Source organism: Polyergus mexicanus, unplaced genomic scaffold (genome assembly GCF_030449975.1).
Source record: "Polyergus mexicanus isolate NDT 795.1 unplaced genomic scaffold, iyPolMexi1.0 SCAF_4, whole genome shotgun sequence".
Classification (NCBI taxonomy): Eukaryota; Metazoa; Arthropoda; class Insecta; order Hymenoptera; family Formicidae; genus Polyergus; species Polyergus mexicanus.
This window is the reverse complement of record NW_027223324.1, coordinates 4600414-4618873: the sequence shown is the minus strand read 5'-3', so window position 1 is coordinate 4618873 and position 18460 is coordinate 4600414. Positions and strand designations below refer to the sequence as shown.

General features: G+C 31.5%; 5 protein-coding genes across 9 annotated transcripts in view; 2 read left to right on the top strand and 3 right to left on the bottom strand.

Annotated features, from left to right (window-relative positions):
* Nucleotides 1–878: 878 nt before the first annotated feature.
* LOC138932907 (flotillin-1) lies at nt 879–4919 on the bottom strand. 3 transcript variants are annotated; one of them, XM_070295223.1, is made up of 10 exons: nt 4490–4693; nt 4216–4302; nt 4049–4139; nt 3664–3807; nt 3285–3404; nt 2145–2360; nt 1884–2071; nt 1607–1817; nt 1121–1285; nt 879–1042 (listed from the first exon to the last, which is right to left on the bottom strand). In XM_070295223.1, coding segments are annotated over exons 1-10 (1242 nt in total). In that variant the 5' UTR covers nt 4492–4693; the 3' UTR covers nt 879–1024. The 3 variants fall into 3 exon arrangements, with proteins under 3 accessions (XP_070151324.1, XP_070151325.1, XP_070151323.1); XM_070295224.1 differs by lacking the exon at nt 4490–4693 and adding an exon at nt 4700–4919 and having other exon boundaries at nt 880–1042; XM_070295222.1 differs by lacking the exon at nt 4490–4693 and adding an exon at nt 4700–4919 and having other exon boundaries at nt 881–1042; nt 4227–4302.
* Nucleotides 4920–5389: 470 nt separating this feature from the next.
* Nucleotides 5390–7227, top strand: LOC138932338 (splicing factor C9orf78 homolog). Of its 2 annotated transcripts, XM_070294051.1 has the most exons (7): nt 5390–5565; nt 5641–5767; nt 5859–5967; nt 6053–6198; nt 6293–6511; nt 6715–6848; nt 6948–7227. In XM_070294051.1, exons 2-7 carry the CDS (start codon nt 5646–5648, stop codon nt 7109–7111), a joined length of 894 nt encoding a protein of 297 aa, XP_070150152.1. In that variant the 5' UTR covers nt 5390–5565; nt 5641–5645; the 3' UTR covers nt 7112–7227. The 2 variants fall into 2 exon arrangements, with proteins under 2 accessions (XP_070150152.1, XP_070150151.1); XM_070294050.1 differs by having other exon boundaries at nt 5391–5767; nt 6948–7226.
* Nucleotides 7228–7812: 585 nt separating this feature from the next.
* Syx7 (syntaxin 7) lies at nt 7813–11778 on the top strand. 2 transcript variants are annotated; one of them, XM_070294266.1, is made up of 6 exons: nt 7813–8100; nt 8412–8534; nt 8607–8676; nt 8747–8921; nt 8997–9221; nt 9295–11778. In XM_070294266.1, exons 2-6 carry the CDS (start codon nt 8426–8428, stop codon nt 9538–9540), a joined length of 825 nt encoding a protein of 274 aa, XP_070150367.1. In that variant the 5' UTR covers nt 7813–8100; nt 8412–8425; the 3' UTR covers nt 9541–11778. The 2 variants fall into 2 exon arrangements, with proteins under 2 accessions (XP_070150367.1, XP_070150366.1); XM_070294265.1 differs by having other exon boundaries at nt 7817–8232.
* On the bottom strand, nt 10886–14347 carry LOC138932416 (methyl farnesoate epoxidase). Its single transcript, XM_070294264.1, has 8 exons — nt 14235–14347; nt 13750–14001; nt 13380–13668; nt 12954–13189; nt 12490–12701; nt 12137–12223; nt 11576–11717; nt 10886–11383 (listed from the first exon to the last, which is right to left on the bottom strand). Exons 1-8 carry the CDS (start codon nt 14320–14322, stop codon nt 11157–11159), a joined length of 1533 nt encoding a protein of 510 aa, XP_070150365.1. The 5' UTR covers nt 14323–14347; the 3' UTR covers nt 10886–11156.
* Nucleotides 14348–17408: 3061 nt separating this feature from the next.
* Nucleotides 17409–18460, bottom strand: part of LOC138932697 (uncharacterized) — a 2139-nt gene continuing 1087 nt past the window's right edge. The window contains exon 3 of the mRNA XM_070294788.1: nt 17409–18440. Coding sequence (XP_070150889.1) covers nt 17660–18440 — 781 coding nt within the window. The 3' untranslated portion in view covers nt 17409–17659. The remainder of the gene's footprint in view (nt 18441–18460) is intronic.

The window sequence follows — 18460 nt, the reverse complement described above, 5'->3', positions numbered from 1 at the left end:
TTGCTTTACACAAAATCGCATACATATTTATTCGTTTATAAAGCTGTATATATATATTGGTCATATAAATATAATATAATTCAAAGCTTATTGAAAGGCTACACTATAATTCATATAAATGATTAGATCTCTGTGACTTTTTTATATGTATTTATAAATACAATAAAATATATTACTGTTTTTTTCATACATATTTTGTAAATGCAGAAAATAGAACGCTCACGCGCGAAGTCACATATAAATTTGTTTCAAAAACTAAGAAGATCTCTCATATTGAACAATATTATAAGTGATGTTTAAGAAATATTAAATACTTTCATCTTCTAAAAAGATTGGTATAATTTATGTTTAAAAGGTACATGTAATATATATATAATATTTGGGAGAGAATGGCATTCGGCACGTTTTGGCATAGAATTATACATAGATAAACATGAACCATTACAATTGGCTCTTAAGAGATTCAAGAACACACACACGATTTTTTTTTTATTAACAAATATGTGTTAAATTGATAAAATATTGTAAATAGCAAGTAAAATGTGTTCATTCAAGAGCGATTAATATATATATATATACACATAAGTAATATCAATAATGTGCTGTATTAATGTTATATCACACTTTCATTGTCGGGATAAATAAAAGCTATTGGAATGAATGACTTACGAAATTTCTTGTTTTCGTGAATATGCTTTTAAAACCATAGTTAAATTAAATCGCTTATTTAAATTTATACTAATTATTCCTCATTTTTTTTTAAATTGGAAGTAATATCAAAAATAACTAGTAATATACATAGATGTTTTACATAAATGGCATAGCAAAATTTGTAGAATCTTTTTTTCTAATATAAGACTTTTCATATTATAAATTATACTTGATGTGAGTTATATAGAATGAAATATCTTTCAAAAAAATGTATATAAAAAAAAGTCCATTGATTATTTCTTTATAAATATACACATTGAAGAATGACAAATCGTAATGATCAAGGAATTCGAATGCTCTTGACATTGCACGTTTACGCAGCATGAACAGACTAAAAAGAAAAGTTTATAGATAATAAGTTTACCTTACACATTTTTTTAACATAGACAGTTACAAGTCTTGTGCATACCTTTGTAATATCCACGCCGGTTAAATTTTTAACAAGATCCGGAACACGTTGTACAATATTGAAAACTTCTTCAGTTAATTTTTCTGCACCAATAGTGCCGTTACCACTTGAGACCATAGTTATCTTTTTTGCTTGGGAAAGAGGGGCGGCTACTTCGGCGGCAACCTATAAAGCAAATCGAAAAATCAGAATGTTTTTCTGATTTTATTCAAATATTCTTAAATACATATTAAGAATATTATAAAGATTATCAAACTTTATTCTTAGTACTTTTTTTATTCATACGCACACAAATTTCATTTTAATAATGCATAGAATGATATTTTTATTGCATGCACGTATAATCAAGTGACAAATATATAATGAATAACAGAGAATTGATCCAGATATTAAGAATATAAATAAAAATGAATAAACGAAAAAATTAGAAAAATAAGTTTAAAATGTTAAGAATAGGAATCTCTTAGGAATATAAAGACTGTATACCTTTGGAAGTGTATCAAGCATCATATCTATCATGGCTGCGCTCTTGTATTCGTTCCATGCGGCCGCTTTCTTTGCCATTTGTTCTGCCTCTGCTTTAGCTTTCGCTTCAATGGCAAAAGCTTCCGCTTCGCCGCGAATTTTAATAGCCTCAGCTTCAGCTTCAGCCTCCATAACAAGGCGCAATTTGTTCGCTTCAGCTATTTTCTCTAACCTGGAAGCAAAATCTTAAATGTATAACGAAAGCTCGGCTTGTAAGTACGCGTGTAATCATACATACCTGTATTTTTCCGCGTCGGCAGGACGTCGTATAGTGGCGTCCAATTCTTTTTCCCGTCTTAGCATTTCCTGCTCCTGTACAGCGATCTCTTGACTACGTTCTACAACCTTTACTTGCATTTGTTCCTCCATAATCCTCTGTTTAGTTTTCGCCGCTTGAAGTTCAAAGGCCATTTCTGCTTCAGCTTTCTGTGAGTGATGTTTTTATATTTGTAACTTGTTTACAGGATTCACATGTAAAAAGCGATAAAACTCTACTCACTTTGGTTTGAACTTCGACATCGTAAGCAGCTTTTTTCAATTCGAAGTCACGTTGTGCTTTCGCAATCTCTGTGTCATTTAAGAAACGAGAGGCCATTCTTTGTTCCTCGGCAATAGCTTCTCTAATCTGAGCATCTCTGCGAGCCTCTGCCTCACCTATTCTAGCATCTCTCTTTACTTCTGCTGTACGTGCCATACCGAGTGCTTGCAAATATCCCTACAAATAATATATCCTCATAAAATATTATGTGATAGAATTTATGATATAATACAATAAGACAAGATGATTTCAGCATTTGAGTAAGCAACATCTGTGAGTGACATATAAAGGCTACATATGTATCCTTGTTTTCCAATATAATATTGAATCTAATTTTTAATTAACGTAGTATTAGCATTAGCATTCTAGTATTAGCATTTATAATATTTTCTTTAAATAATGCAACTGAGACATTTTTAAAAAACCATATATTTTTATTCTTGTTCTTTTTATTGACATCACATATTTTAATTAAAAGAAAAAAAATTAAATTAGCGATATATCTCCCCTCAAAGTTTGTTATTTAAAAATATCTCGATATCAAATTAAGGTAGCAATGATGTATACTTTGTGAACCAAGTATTGCAAGTGCATACAATTATGCTATTATTACAAAAAGCGATGAGAATATGCTGTAAAATAAAAAATACCATTTTCCAAAATCTGAAGAATTTGCAATAATAATGTTAGAAGATATAACAATGTTAAGACATTAGATATAATAGTGGTAAAATTTGAACATACCTTTGCCCCCTGCAAGTAGCAAAACAAAAAAGTATTCAATATTTACGATATACAAGTGAATCTTACTATATAAATTATTAAAAACTTCATATTCATCTTAATTATAAAGAAATATTATTTGTTTAAAGGGGGTCTTTTGAATATCTTTGTTTTTTATGTACACTGTAGTAATTCGATTATAATTTACAGATATTTATGGCAATGGATTAAGTTTATATATGTCATTGATATTACCTTTCTCTCACAGTTAAATTTTTAAATATTTATATATTTATGAATTATATATTTTTGTCATTTATGTGTCTATATATTTCAGTAATTTGTACACTTTTATATATTGTAATTGTGTAAACTTACTTCTTCGTCTCGAATATCTTTTAATGTATACGATACGACAGTAATGCCCATATTGACTAGATCACTGCTTGCAACCTCAAATACTTCCTTGCTAAATTTTTTACGATCCTTGTAAATTTCCTGTGATAAAGAAGATGGAGTAAAGTCGAACACTCAGTTATAGCTTTCCTAATGATTAATGATTTAAAACAGTTTATTGCTATATGCTATGTAGAAGTAATAAAATCATCAATAAGAGCATCCACGCTGTAGACGTAACATAGAAAAAATTATCAATATCTCAATAAATATTAGTTTTATATGAGAAAAAACTATCATGAAAAAATTTAATCTTTGAATTAATCTTTTTTGTTATCGATATTGCTGCATTTTAGCTTACTTCTACAGTCATACTGCCCATTATAGCCCGTTGATGTCCTTCTAATGTGACAAGAGCTATGTTGTGTATCTCATCCTCAGATTTTCCAAGAAACTGTTCACATGCCGTAGACAGCATTTCCTCATTTTGTCCTTGAATTTTTACCTAGTACCAATACAATAGTTTACATACGCAAGTGTCTGATCAAGCTAATACAAAATCCTTTTACATTTGCAAAAAATGCTTTTAAAATTTCATAAATAATAAATATATATCATTACTGTAAAGTAAAATATATCTAATACGAAACATATCCAATTCAAATTATACAAGCTTGTTTATTTTATTATACATAGAATTATAATAATTATAAATAATAAAACATTACATTTTTTTTTTTAATTACCTGTGCTATGCCTGTTACAGATATTGGTACTCCTTGACAAGTATACACTGTTGGACTTTCGACTTGTAAAGTCATTGTATTTAAAGAGATTCTATAGAAAATAAGATACACATACATTATACCAATGAACTTATACTGTATCATTTATATGCTATAATAGTACTTACGTAACACTTACTTTTGCACTTGTTGCACAAAGGGCCAAACAAATACCCGTCCTCCAGGTACCAAAAGAGGTTTGCTGTAGCAACATCCTTGGTGCAAAAGTTAAAAAAAGTTAAAAAAGTTAAAAGTTATATAAATGCTAAGTGGCAATAGAAAAAATCCGGAAAAATCTGTAGGATCTTTCAGCAATCAGGATTTAAAACAATATTAATAAAAATTTGCATAGCAAAGATATATATATATATATATATATATATGCTAAGTAAGTAATCTAACATGAGTAAAATATATTAGGCATAATTGTTCTGATCGATCCCGCGTTTCCCCACCGCCGTGTTATTCCGCAAATCAATTATCGCAGCATAGGAGGAGCGTGCTCCTCCCTTTCTCTTCTCCTTTTTTCACGAATGATTAATCAGCACAGATGCGAAAAAAAGAGAATAAATAATTTCGAGTAATGACACCCTATCTTCTCGCTGGATTTACCTGAGACTACAAGAGCCTCATTCGGGCCGCAAGTAACAAATCCGCAACTCATAATTACACGTTGACGTAATAAACACAATGTCAGACGTAATTCCACGCACTTCTACAATTGACAGTTGCGTACATCCATACACAATCACAGTATCAGAGTATCAGAGAGAAGCCTGAGAAAGAGGTCATTCCGATGTTTTCCGTGAAGATGCCACTGGAGCGATCCTTCCCTATCGGAGCCAGAATTAGAAAGAGACAGATATATTTTGGTTGGATCTCTGTCTCTTTTTACATTATATTATCTGAGCTAAAAACATTTCTCATCAGATATTTAGCAATAAAAACAATATAGCGATATGTACGCAGCTTTTATACAGCAAATATTTTGGAAATATTTTATTTATCAATTTGAATAATAAAATGGAATAAAGATTATAATAAATAATTATTTTTTTTTTTTTTTAATTCAATGTTTTTAACCGATATCAGAATCAGCATCAAACAATCAGTGAATCCTTGACAAAGATAGCGATCTATCCAACATCTAACATATCCAAATACACTAGATAGAAAACCATTAATTTTTTAGGAAATAAAAAATTTTATTACTTGTAAAGATTTGTACGAGGATCTTCTGCTTTAATAAGTGTCGGAGTTGAGTAAATATTTAAAGAAGCAAAAATTTCTTTATCCTGATTGGTCAACCAAACGCTACTCTACTCCAACAAGTAAATTTTCGAACGCTACCCAATTCGGAGTTTGTCGAAGGGTGTCACTTCTGTCAAACCTCGTTTCTTACGAAGCTAGAGCTAGAAAACTGCGAATTTTATATACAATTTGACAGTCGTGCGTGAAAGCGCGTGTATATTTGAAGTGCATGTACTTGCGCAAAAAATATATAATAATACGTATGTTTTTCAGTGTGTTAGAAGTGTTAATTTTGACTTAAGGAAATATGGGTAACAGTGACGAAGAATCGCATAATATTCAGTTTAAGAAGAAGAAAAAAAAATCATTAAGAAAACGTGAAGTTCTGTCGGATGACAATGACAGTGAGGGTGAAAAAGTATCTGTCAGGTACATATGACATATATATATATATATTATTAATTAAATATCAATAGAGTAAAAAAATTACTCTGATTATAAAGAGGAAGATTTATTTTAGAGAGAAAGTCGAAGAAATGAAGATTATCCAAAAGCTTCGCGAAAGACCAGCAGGTATCAACGTCGTTGGTTTAGCTCTTGGAGAAAATGTTGCATCTGATGCAATAACGGTACATGGGATATATATTGAAATTAAAACATGATACACATGAGAGAAAATGTGATATAAATATTAATAAATATATGTTAATTTAGTCTGACCCCTTTAACATGAAGACTGGAGGGATGGTAAATATGGCTGTATTGAAAAATACAAAACACAGACAAAATGATGCATATGAAACTGGCATTGGAACACAATTTAATGCAGAAACTAATAAACGGGATGAGGATGAAGAAATGTATGTATATATGTACATTTACTTCTATTATATATTGCTAGTATTAAAGGATTTATACATATATATTATAAGCTAATATAAATACTGTTATTAGGGTTAAATACATAGAAGAGGAATTATCAAAAAGGAAAAGTAAAAATAATAATGATATGGCAGATAGTACATATAATGAAAAAGGATCATATTGCTCACCTGAGGAAGCAGCATTACGCGCAGTACCAGGACATTTAAGACAAAGTTCAGCCAATCGTAGCGAGGAAATGCTTTCAAATCAGATGCTCTCTGGCATTCCAGAAGTTGATCTTGGCATAGAGTAAGTATTTCTCCATAATTTAGACACGATGAAGAATAAACAGTAGTGAATATATTTAAGATTAATAGGACAATAATTCTTGTTGAAACCTGTAATAATAATATAGATTTATTTGTATTAAAAAGAAGAGAGAGAAAGAGAAAGTTTTTAATATAACAAGTTTTATAGCAAGTATTATTTTTAAAAATACAATTAACTTTCAGGGCTAAAATCCGTAATATTGAAGCTACGGAAGAGGCAAAGTTAAAGCTACTTTGGGATAGACATAGAAAGAAAGATGGACCATCGCAGTTTGTTCCTACTAATATGGCTGTAAATTTTGTACAACACAACAGATGTATGTGAATCTCTGCCCTTCTAAATAATGAAATATATATATGAATATATATAAAAAAAAAAATATATATATATATACATATATTAATTTTATTTTCAGTTAACATAGAAGATTCGGATTTCCAGAAGTCGCAGCAAGAATCTAACAACAAGAAAAAAAGCACCACCAAAGAAGATGTTCGAGGAAAGCGAAAAGACAATGGAGAAAAAGCAACAGATGATTACCATTACGAAAGATTTAAAAAGCAATTTAGACGATTTTAAGTTGAATTGTTTCATTAATCAATTTTATTTATATACTTTTTATGCTGGTAATGTCCATACATCAGCTGTAGTATGATTTAAAAAAAAAAAATTGCAAAAAAGAATAAATAATATAAAGCATTTTTGTATAAAAAAGATTTGTGGCTGCTCGGTTGATATTTTATATATTATATTCGGTCAATATTTCGTATATTTATTACGATATACGTAATAAGAATTCCTACATCCTTAGTTTTAGTGGAAGGTAAAAAAAGAATTAAAAGAGAAAGCGAAATAATTATAGGGTCTTTCTCTTTTTCATTCGTTTTCGTTCTTGTTCTTATGCGGCGTCTACAATAGAGATTTTAAGCCCTAAGCCTTAAGAAATTGACCAATCACATTCGAGTATTCCTGTCATACTTGACTGTGATTGGTCAATTTCTTAAGGCTTAGGGCTTAAAATCTCTATTGTAGACGCCGCATTATTCTCTTTCTCTCTCGGGGTGCAATCTACTTCGAAAGATAGGTTTCTCTATTCTGATTGGTCAATCAAACATTACGCGAAGCGCCAAGTGTCCTTGATATAAAAAACAAGAAAAAGAAATCATGTTTTATGCATATTAGATACCGGTTAAAGTCATCTATACTTATGCTCGTTAGATTGATGAATTTATTTCCAACAGAGATCCTTGTCCATTCTGTTGCTCGAGACTCGGAATCTACAATTCAATACGTTTGTGGCGACAAAATTCATTCGAGATCTATCTCGGCGACGTTATTGATCACGCGAGAATTTTTTTAATATTCTATCAAAAATCAAAAATCTTGGAAGAATCCTTTGAATCGTGCAGCGATGCGAACCGCATATATATGTATATATTCGTATACATATATGCGTGAAGTATCGAGAGGTGGAATTCCACGGTATATCAATTCCGTGAGTCATCGCGCAAACGTATCGACCCACTAGTCGTCATTAGTCGTTTTGTTGACAAGTAGGATTACATCAGGTGATAGCAACGATTCCTTGACATTCAATAAGAATTGCGATAAGACATATTTCATGTGAATTTTATTAACGTCATCGCTAGAGCTTCGTCGGGTATTGAAGAACAGTTGATACTTTCGTTCGCAGGAAATTGGTTAGTTGCATCTAAAATCGTATGAGAAAATTGGTTGGAATTCTTGTCAGAACAGTCACATTCGATTCTTGCTTTAACTTCTGGATTTTTAACTTTAAATTAAAAATATGAATTGTTTATAGATATTTATGCCTCGGTATATTGTATAATAATTAAATTTATGTGTATGTATAATTTAGCTGATAACGTCAAAATGGATGCTGGATTCTCATCATATCACAATGGAGGTCCTGCTCGAGAGCAAGATTTTGGCAAATTGTCTCAAACTATTGGTACTTCGATACTAAAGATATCGCAGAATGGTGAGTATCGAAATAACAGAATTGATTTGAAAATTATATTACGATATATTCACATCGATGATTCTTTCGTAGTATCTTCCATGCAGAAGATGGTCAATCAGTTGGGTAGCTCCACTGATTCTCAAGAACTCAGGAATCAACTGTAAGTTGCTTGAGGAAAGTACTTGAGGAAACCAAAATCAATAATTAATAAAATTTTTATCACTTTATAGGCATCAGATACAGCATTATACACAGCAATTGGCAAAGGACACTAGTGTTCATCTTCGGGATTTAGCTGTATTAGCAAATAACTCTGGATCTACAAGCCCTGGAGAACAAAGACAGAGAAAGATGCAAAGAGAACGCCTTCAAGATGAATTTACGACTGCATTGAATTCTTTCCAAGTAAATATTGATATTAATTATTGATTAAATATTTTAATATTTGTATTATATTACTAATAATTATTGTTTATGTAGGCTGTACAAAGACTGGCTGCTTCGAAGGAAAAAGAAATGGTCAGAAAAGCTAAGGCTAGTGCAGGTATTGCACCATTTGGGGAAAAGAAACAGGAGACACTCATAGAATTACAAGACAGTAGAACGTATACAAATGATCATCAGAAACTGCAACAGGATCAACTGCAGGAGCAAATGAATTTACGAATGTTGGAAGAACAAGAAGCTAGTATAAGACAATTGGAGGTAAATATTTTTTCACATCTAATCACAAAAAACATATATGCAAATGTAATTATGTTATTTATCTTTTATACAGAGTAATATTAGTGATATTAATCAAATATTCAAAGATCTTGGAGCCTTGGTATATGATCAAGGAGAGGTTATAGATTCCATAGAAGCTTCGGTCGAAAGAACTGAAGTATCCGTCAGCGAAGGTGCTTCTCAAGTAAGGCAAGCGAGTATGTATCAAACTAAATTGCGTAAAAAGAAATGTATTCTCGTACTTATAGCGGCAGTCGTATTATCGATTTTAATCGGAATTATAGTTTGGCAAAGCTAAATATAAATATACACAATATACATATATATACATATAAAATAAACAGTGTACAGCATGTTGGAGTATAGCTCTGTAAGAGACTGCTGTCTATGAACACAGTTGCAATCACAGGATGTTAGGCTGATAAAATTCTTAGTGACGTTCCTATCTAATCTTGCTTTACAAGTGTCAAAAAAAATAGTCATTATATCAGAGAAATATGCAAAAAAATGGAAATGTGTCTTACAAATTGGATCCTATTAATTGTGTTAATTATAAATGCAAGCTCTGACTTGCGAATGATTTTAATGGCATGTCTAAGATTGCCACAGTCCATTTATACGTTTCATTATAAAACTTCAAATCTAATAATCAATTATATAACATATGTATGCATGTGCATATGTGACAAGTTAGGTAATTTAATGCGATTATATATAATAAAGATAGATGTGCGGGTGTATGTGTATCTAATACTCTTATATGGTGTAAAGTATGCTTGTTATCTGATTGCGAACATAACTGTGCATGTGCTTGTAAAATATCTTAAACGTTATTTCTAATCGAAACTCTGAAGCGAATGATTGAGAATGTGTGTATAACATTTTACGAAAGTCAGAGGATTTATATAAGTTAATGTATTATATTCGGTTTAAAAGAATGCGTTGATTTATTTTAGATAAGATATAATAAATAATATGTAGAAAAAGATGACATGTACACATGAGTTTGCTATGCCTTGTGTGTAAATATTTGTCTCTATTATTTAATCTTATAAATTAATTACATACTATTAATGATAAATATTTAGTATAGGGACCATACCTTATTGATATTATTGAAACTGATTTATATTTCAAAGCGTATAGAAACTCTGAATCCTTACATTCTCTAAAAAAGTATCTTAGAAAAATTATAAAATTATCATAAAAAGAAAAGAAAATAGATTTTTTCCCCTTGGTCCCTTCTTTCTTTTTATTTATCTCTTTAATATAATGTCTTTTATATTTGTTACATTTGTAACATTTTAAACTGTACAGCAAATATAAAAACATATTTTTCTGATTAAATTTGTCATATAAAATGCTTCATAGTAAAATGCTTTATAGTATAGTATATTTCGATGAAATAAATATATTCATCATTTTATATTTGAAAAATTATATTTTATGCTTGCAGGAGACTCAGGAATAGCCAAGACAATAGTTTGAGAGAGAAAAGAGATGGGGGGGTTAATTTTTTTATTTAATAAAAATGTTTTTATCGCGATATGCAATTTTAAATCTTTTTATTTTAAAAACGCCAATTGTGATAACGAGGAATCTTTATTGGAGGTAATTTTTTTTATATCTTTCTTCTCTCTCTATTCTTTTGAGCTAGAAATACAATGTGTTACTTTTTATTAAACCAAATGTACTAAGTAATCGTTTATAATTGACATATTGTATATTTTATGTGTTATACGTGAACTACATCATTGTGTTTGACAAAAACATTCGTAGCTATTACAGATCCGGCGCAATGTTTGAAAATGACGTTTATTGGTTTTACCCGCCGCGCGAAAGTCTTACTTTTACGTTTCGTTTTACGAGTTCGACGAAACCGATCCCGCGCTTCGCGGAAATCCAAATGTATCGTCAACGTAAGGTTTGCGGCGCGACCTTTCCGTCTCGGTCATCCAGATCGGATCTCCTCGTGAGTTTAAGATAATACGGCTTCGGCGATAAAGTGAAGCCATTGTAGAATTTCAGTTCTGGTTTGCCGTGATCGGCCGAGATATCCATGTCGAAGTAATGCACGACGTTGGTGAAAAACAGGAACAACGAGGAACGCGCCAGTAGTTCACCCGGACAGTGTCTCTTGCCTAGAAACACGAAATAATATCACCCGCATTGTTCTCGCAATTACAATAGTATACATATAATTGTGAGAAAGCAATGCGCGTGACGTGTGTTGATTACTTTACGCGCGCCTTTGCAAGCGTGAAATTTGCGCGATACAGGAACAGAGAGACAATGGCGAAAATACTCGCGATTTCGCGTAGTCTCAAACTTACCTAAGCCGAAAGGGAAGCTAGAGTTGTTGCGACAAAATTGGCCCCGTTCATCTAGAAAACGTTCCGGACGGAACACATTCGGTTCGTCCCACTGCGCTTTATCATTGTGAGCGCTATAATAGTGAAAAAGCACATTCGTATCCTGCAAAACAATAATCTTTTTATAAAATGCATTTTTGGATATAAATATGCAGTATTAATAATTATTCGATCTTATATACGAATATAATAAATATATAAATTATATTATATATTAATATAATTTTATTATACGAGCACACGATAATTGCTTCTAAAGCTCTGCTATAGAATTTTATTCATTATTTTGGAGCCATTTTATTTTATTTTAAATATAAATATTTTTCTAATCCGATTCCACGTCCCCATCCGATTACACTCGGCTTGACAAAAGATCGGCACAGAAATTAATTTTAGTTAATTTTAAAAATGAATAAGAAGGACTCAGATTAGAAATAATAATAATTTGTATTACATATGATTATATATATATATATATCAATTATATTTATAATATTTATAACAGAAAATAAAATCCATTACCTTTGGTATTCGATATCCGTTGACGAAAACATCCTCTGAGGTTTTGTGAGGTATGCCGAGTGGTGCCAAAATCAAATATCTTTGTATCTATATAAATATACATACACATATATATATATATATATATATATATATATATATATATTTCATATATACATATATATTTCATATATATATATATATGGTATATATTTGATATATACATATATACACATACTATATGAAAAGATTAATATCGTTGTACTTATGTATTTTCTGTTATGTATATACTATTCTCTTTATTTGCGATAATGATAATAAGATGTTCCATTTTTTTATCTCATCAATTTATCAATTTCATATCAATCAACTACCTCGGCTAAGAAAGCTTCTATCATTGGTAAGGACGGCAAATCGTCCTCGGTAGGAGCTCTCGATCTGCCGACGACTCTGTCTAAATCAGCTTGAAGTTTCTTCAACCATTCAGGATTTAGCGACAGAAAGAGAAACGTGGTCGCTAATGAATCGATGGTCGTCTTCGATCCGGCCAAGAAGAGATCAAGGCATAATATCAATAACGTCTCACCTGCAAGATGAAATACGCGTCAATCAAAAATGAAACTTTTATTCAATTCAGGAAGAGAAAGATATTTAAACCGTTCACGCGCATTCGATTTATATCTAAAATCTCCATTATTGTTATCTTGTGAAAATAATTGAAATGATCTCGAACAAATATCATTCTACGAAATGTTTTTTCGACGCAATTGAAATTAATCGATTAATCAAATATTTTTATCCTCCTGGATCGGGAAAATGTCGCGTATAAATTACTCACGATCAAAAATAGTATCCTCATCGCCATTCTTGTTCGACATCTCCGAGAGAAACGCGTCAATAAGATCGCGCGGCTGATTATCGGGCGGTTCATTCTCGTGCATCTTGATCTCATTGTCGATAAAGCTCCAGAGTTTTTTTTGGATCCTCATCAATTCATTATATCCCGATAATTCTGGGATGATGAATCGTAAAAAAGGCATCTGCGACATCACTCCTCCCAGAGTGTCCATCAATCTGCGTAACACCAAGTATATATGTATTTCGAAATTTAGATTAAAATATATAATATATTATATATTTGAAAAAATATTATAATATTATATGTTATAATATATATCAAAACGCGAATTCATCGTACAATAGCGAAAATAATATTCGTACTATTTTATTAAATTCTACTTGTAAGATTTTTATCAGCCTTTACCTGAAGGCACCGTGAGAGACCTCGAGCGCTTGTTGCAGTTTTTCATCCTCGTAACGGAATCTGTGCCCGGCAATCATAAACCATAACGAATTGAGCACCGCAACGTCAAACGCCCTGTCCATCGACACCGCGCCATGCTCGCTTATCTCTTGCAGATGATTAATGAGCTCTCGAGCCTCGATAATCAATTGATTTTTCATAGCCGACTGACCAATGCCAAATGTTCGCAGGTGTCGCGTGGTAAATCTGCGAGTTTGCAACCAAGTGATACCGTCGGTGAACACAAGACCTGCGCGAAAGAATGAGATAGTTACAATTTATATGCTAATCAAGACAATGGGAATTAATTTTTCAGATTTCGTTGACGTACCTTTTCTCTTCCCGAACGATCGAACCTTGAAGAAAAATCCGTCCGGTCGGCTATTAAACTCATCACGGCGAAGAGCTTTCTTCACCAGATCGTACGTTGAGATTACCACCACCTTTTGATTTCCCAATTTTAAGCCTAATATCGATCCATATTTACGTGCCAATTCTTGCAGAGCTATATGGTCGTATTTATATTTTGAACGTAATCGCGAAAATGTTAGGTAACATCCCAGGAATGGTAGCCACGCCGGACCTGTACGATTAATATATTGATAAATCAAGAATGTTCTATAAACATATGATGAATATAAGTTTCGCTTTAGTCTATCTATTATATTTATGAAAAATATACAATAAATCTATAGACTATATTAAAATTATGTAAATTGAAACAAATGCATCAACACTATTCAGATTAAACACTTTATTTAAGACACCGGATTTTCAATTGTATCTTCGTGAATTTGTTGACTTTGTTTTGCATACCAGGTGGAAAATTCGTTGGCTTGACATTGCAGAGATAATAGAGGCAAACGAATATAAAAAGAATTAGAAAGATCGTTAGGTATAACATCTTTAGATACACTAGGATACTTCAAACTCCGTATCTTCTGTTGTGGTACTTATATGAGCATGTGCTATATATAGGCATATGATATATATGTGTGGATATGTATGTGTGTACGGTAACAAAAAAAACGAATTTAGAGCTTCCTGCTGATGCTATCTACGTGACATCCCATGATCCCTACGAACAAAAATATCTTTTTCCGTTCGATTTACGTTTTGAAAGGTATGTTCTTGCTTGTGAAAGCTATTATATACGACATATAATATCTGAGAATTATTACTTTTTTTATATTTTAACTAAGATTCGACGCATTTATCTTATTATCATACTTCGATAAGAAAATTCATACTAGTGTGTTAGTGTGTGTGAAAAATATCGTAGTTGCAGAATTATGTTAATAACTTTCTTTGCGAAATTTAATGAAATTGCATGAGAATTTATTATACTTGTATTATATTATATATAAACGCGAAATATTATTTTAAATTACGTCATTTGTTATATAAAATGAAAAAGATTATTAAAAATTTCAGATTAAACGTGAATATTAATTAGAAATTAAAAATATTAATTATAATTTTTTTATAACAATTGTATAAAAAAAAAAAGACCAGATTAAAAATATATTATTATATTTGTGGGATTGAGAATCGATCAAATCCTTTTTCCATTGTTTTTTCACTGCAAATTATTAAATTACATCGCCGAAAAGTTATCAGAAATGTGCTCTTATTCAAGTATAATAAATTTACTCACACAATATTCAAAATCGTAATTTCATACAAAAATTGGGTTAGATGATATTATATATTGCTTTACATCGTGAGAAACGTATACGAAAGAGAGTCTAGAAATCGTCTATTGTGTTGTAAAATAACTATTATCACGATAATCGGTCACAGCTCACAGATCACAATTTACACACGAATGCGCTATCCTTGTATACAGAAACAGCGTAGAAAAGAAATTTCCTAAGTGGCATAACTTTGGAATTATACTTGTTTATTTAGCTGTTTGTCATTGAATAACTGCTTTCGAGAAAAATCGGGCAAAATAAGTCGTAACAAGAGAACAGCCACATATTATAAACAAGAGTACTTCTTTATATATATGTATATTTTTTTATATATCGCATACAAAATTATTAATATTAAATAGTATAAAAATAATATTATGTATATATCGATATTATATATATACCATATATATATATAAAATATCGTGTAAATTTTAACATTTCTAAGAAGAGATTTTGCAGGACAACATTTTTATAAAACAAAAAGATGAAAAGAAGAAATTATATAGTTTCCGGATAAGACTCATCTATGCGTAGTTAAATGAAAGTAAACGTGAGACAAAAGTGAAAATGTTCCCTGTATCCTGGTCTCGTGTCATGTCAGAAAAAATGTACGTATCATGATTTCTCTGATTCTATTTTCCTACGTACAATCGCACTAAGAAAAAAAATCCACTCTTCCGTAGTTGGCGCCAGTGAAATCTCACCGTCCTCGTCCTCATCGTCATCAATCGAATAGGAGTCTGCATCGAGCAATACTCGTTGTTAGCCTATCGAGACGGACAGTATGGTGGATTAATTTATGTTGCTGTGTGGGTGCACCGATACTTTCTCCACAATCGAGGTCCTCTACATGCTGGTCACCTGCCTTCCATAACAGACTCCACTTTCTCCAATTTCGCAGGGATACGTGCGCGTATTTGCGTTGCATCATCTTCGCCGCAAGTTCAGAACGTGGCAGGCGATTCATGTTGAAATTAGATGACCATTTAGACATCTTTCGGAACGTGTCTATTTTTAAGAAAACAGCAATACGAGACTCGAATAGATTTTATCATCTCTGATATTAGTGGAATAAAAAAAAATTAGAGTAAAAAAATAAGATATAAATATATAATATATATTTATAAATTGAAATTTTAGTAGACTCATAAATTATTATACATTTTTTTTACCATGCTTTTTGTATAAAATTTACTAAAATTTTATATAAAATGTAAAATAGATAAATATTTTTTTTTCTCAAGTCAATTGTATCTCTTAATTATAATTATAATTAATATAATTAAATCTTGAATATTCGTATACATTGGAAATAATAGATTAGTCTGTCATTTTATTCAACATTTACTTTGTTGCATTACAATGTGTAGCATATCTTTCTTTGGTAAATAGAATTTGCATTATAAATGTGTCATATTATTTCGCGTATCTTAGCTAAAATTATTTCAATTCTCTTTCTTTCTTTTCTTAACTCATAAATTATACACAATTTACAATAGACAGATATTATATTTGCTTTCTTCTGAGTAAAATATTTCTAGCTTTGTTTTTTACAGCTCAATTTATCATTCTCGCTCGAAAGAAATTCAATTTCTTTTTTAAAACGCATGGAAATATAAAATTATATAAAATGGCAAGAGATTAACCTTGTGTATATATTACTGTTTTTTCTTTCAATTTAATAATTGATTATGCATTCTTTCAGAGATCCATGGAAACATCGTAAATTTAAATATATTTTACTATCCAAAAATTTAAAAAATAATTGATGACGATACAAAAATAAACGGTTCACACAAATAAATCTTATTGTTCATTTCAAGTATTTTCAACGAACAAAATAACCGAGTAATCGACTGTTAGAAAGTGAATGTGATTTGTTTAAATCTAAAAGTAAATTATACTAATTTTATACGCTTGCTAGTCGAGGAATGTGCGATTGTATATTTACTAAACGCAATGTGCATCTTAAAAATTTTCTCTGTTGGAAGAACGCTCAATTTTCCGTTTCAGATTGAAGATTTATGATAATTGACTTTCTTTGACATTTTCGCTGAAAATATATCGATTTTTAATTCAAAAAATCCATATATAAAAATGATTTGTTGCATGATTTGCGATCTGTATATTTAGTTTAATCTGTTCTTATTATCAAGTTAAATAAAAGTATATTATGGAATAAGGAAATGCTGAAAATGAAAGATAATAATAGGCAAAAAATTAACAAAATATTTATAAACTTTATTCATAACACTATTAGAATTAACAATTGGAATGATAACAACGTGAGTATAAAAAGAAAACAAGGAAAGGGAGAAGATAAGGGTTATAAAGCATCGAAGAGTGATACTCCGAAGAGCAGCGAGTACACAATCAGTCAAACAATTTCGGGTAACTTAAAGCAACTTATCTTAATCTTTCCTAAAACGTAATATATACAGCGACTTATGTTACAGTACTTTCTCGTAAAGACGTTTGTACAAGCATTTTCAGGGATTACAGTGCAAGATTATTTTACACGAAGTTCAATCCAGCTTCATCTTAGCGGCCGGAAAACGTGAAGCCGGGTTGACGTCCGTTTTGATTAGTTGGCGGTGGTACCAGGTGCTGCAAAACCGTTGGCGGATTTGCTTGAAAAGATCTGTCCCATCTGATTTTGTTAGCGTCTGTCTGAGGTTGTTGCACCTGCTGTTGCTGTTGTTGTGGCTGTTGTTGTGACTGTTGTTGTGGCTGTTGTTGCGGCTGTTGTTGCGGCTGTTGTTGTGGCTGCTGCGCTTGCCTCTTCTGCTGAGCGGCTTCCGGACTGTAAGGTACAACTTGCGTATTCTGCGTTTGCGTATCCTTGCGATCCCAACCGTGATGATGATGATGGTCCTCGTTGGGGAACCATTCGGATATCCAAACTGGTTTCCAAATCTTTTTCCATGCTGGTACCCAGATTTCCTTCCAAGCGGGTACCCAGATCTGCTTCCACGCTTCTTTCCAGGCGAGTTTTTTATCAGGTATCCATTCCAGTTTTTTGTCGGTTTTCCAGATCTGTTTCCAAGCTTCCTTCCACTCCAGCTTCTTATCAGGAACCCAGACAAGTTTCTTGCCTGGCTTCCAAATCTGTATCCACTCTGCCTTCCAAACTAGCTTCTTGTCTTCTACCCAGATCTGCTTCTTCGCTGGTTTCCATACCTGCTTCCAGGCCTCTTTCCACTCGAGTTTCTTATCCGGTATCCAAATTTGCTTTTTCACCGATTTCCAATATTTTTTCCACACCGGCTTCCAAATCAACTTCTTTTTCCAGAGATCGTGGCTGGTATACTGCCATAGTACTCTGCGTTGATACCACTGCTT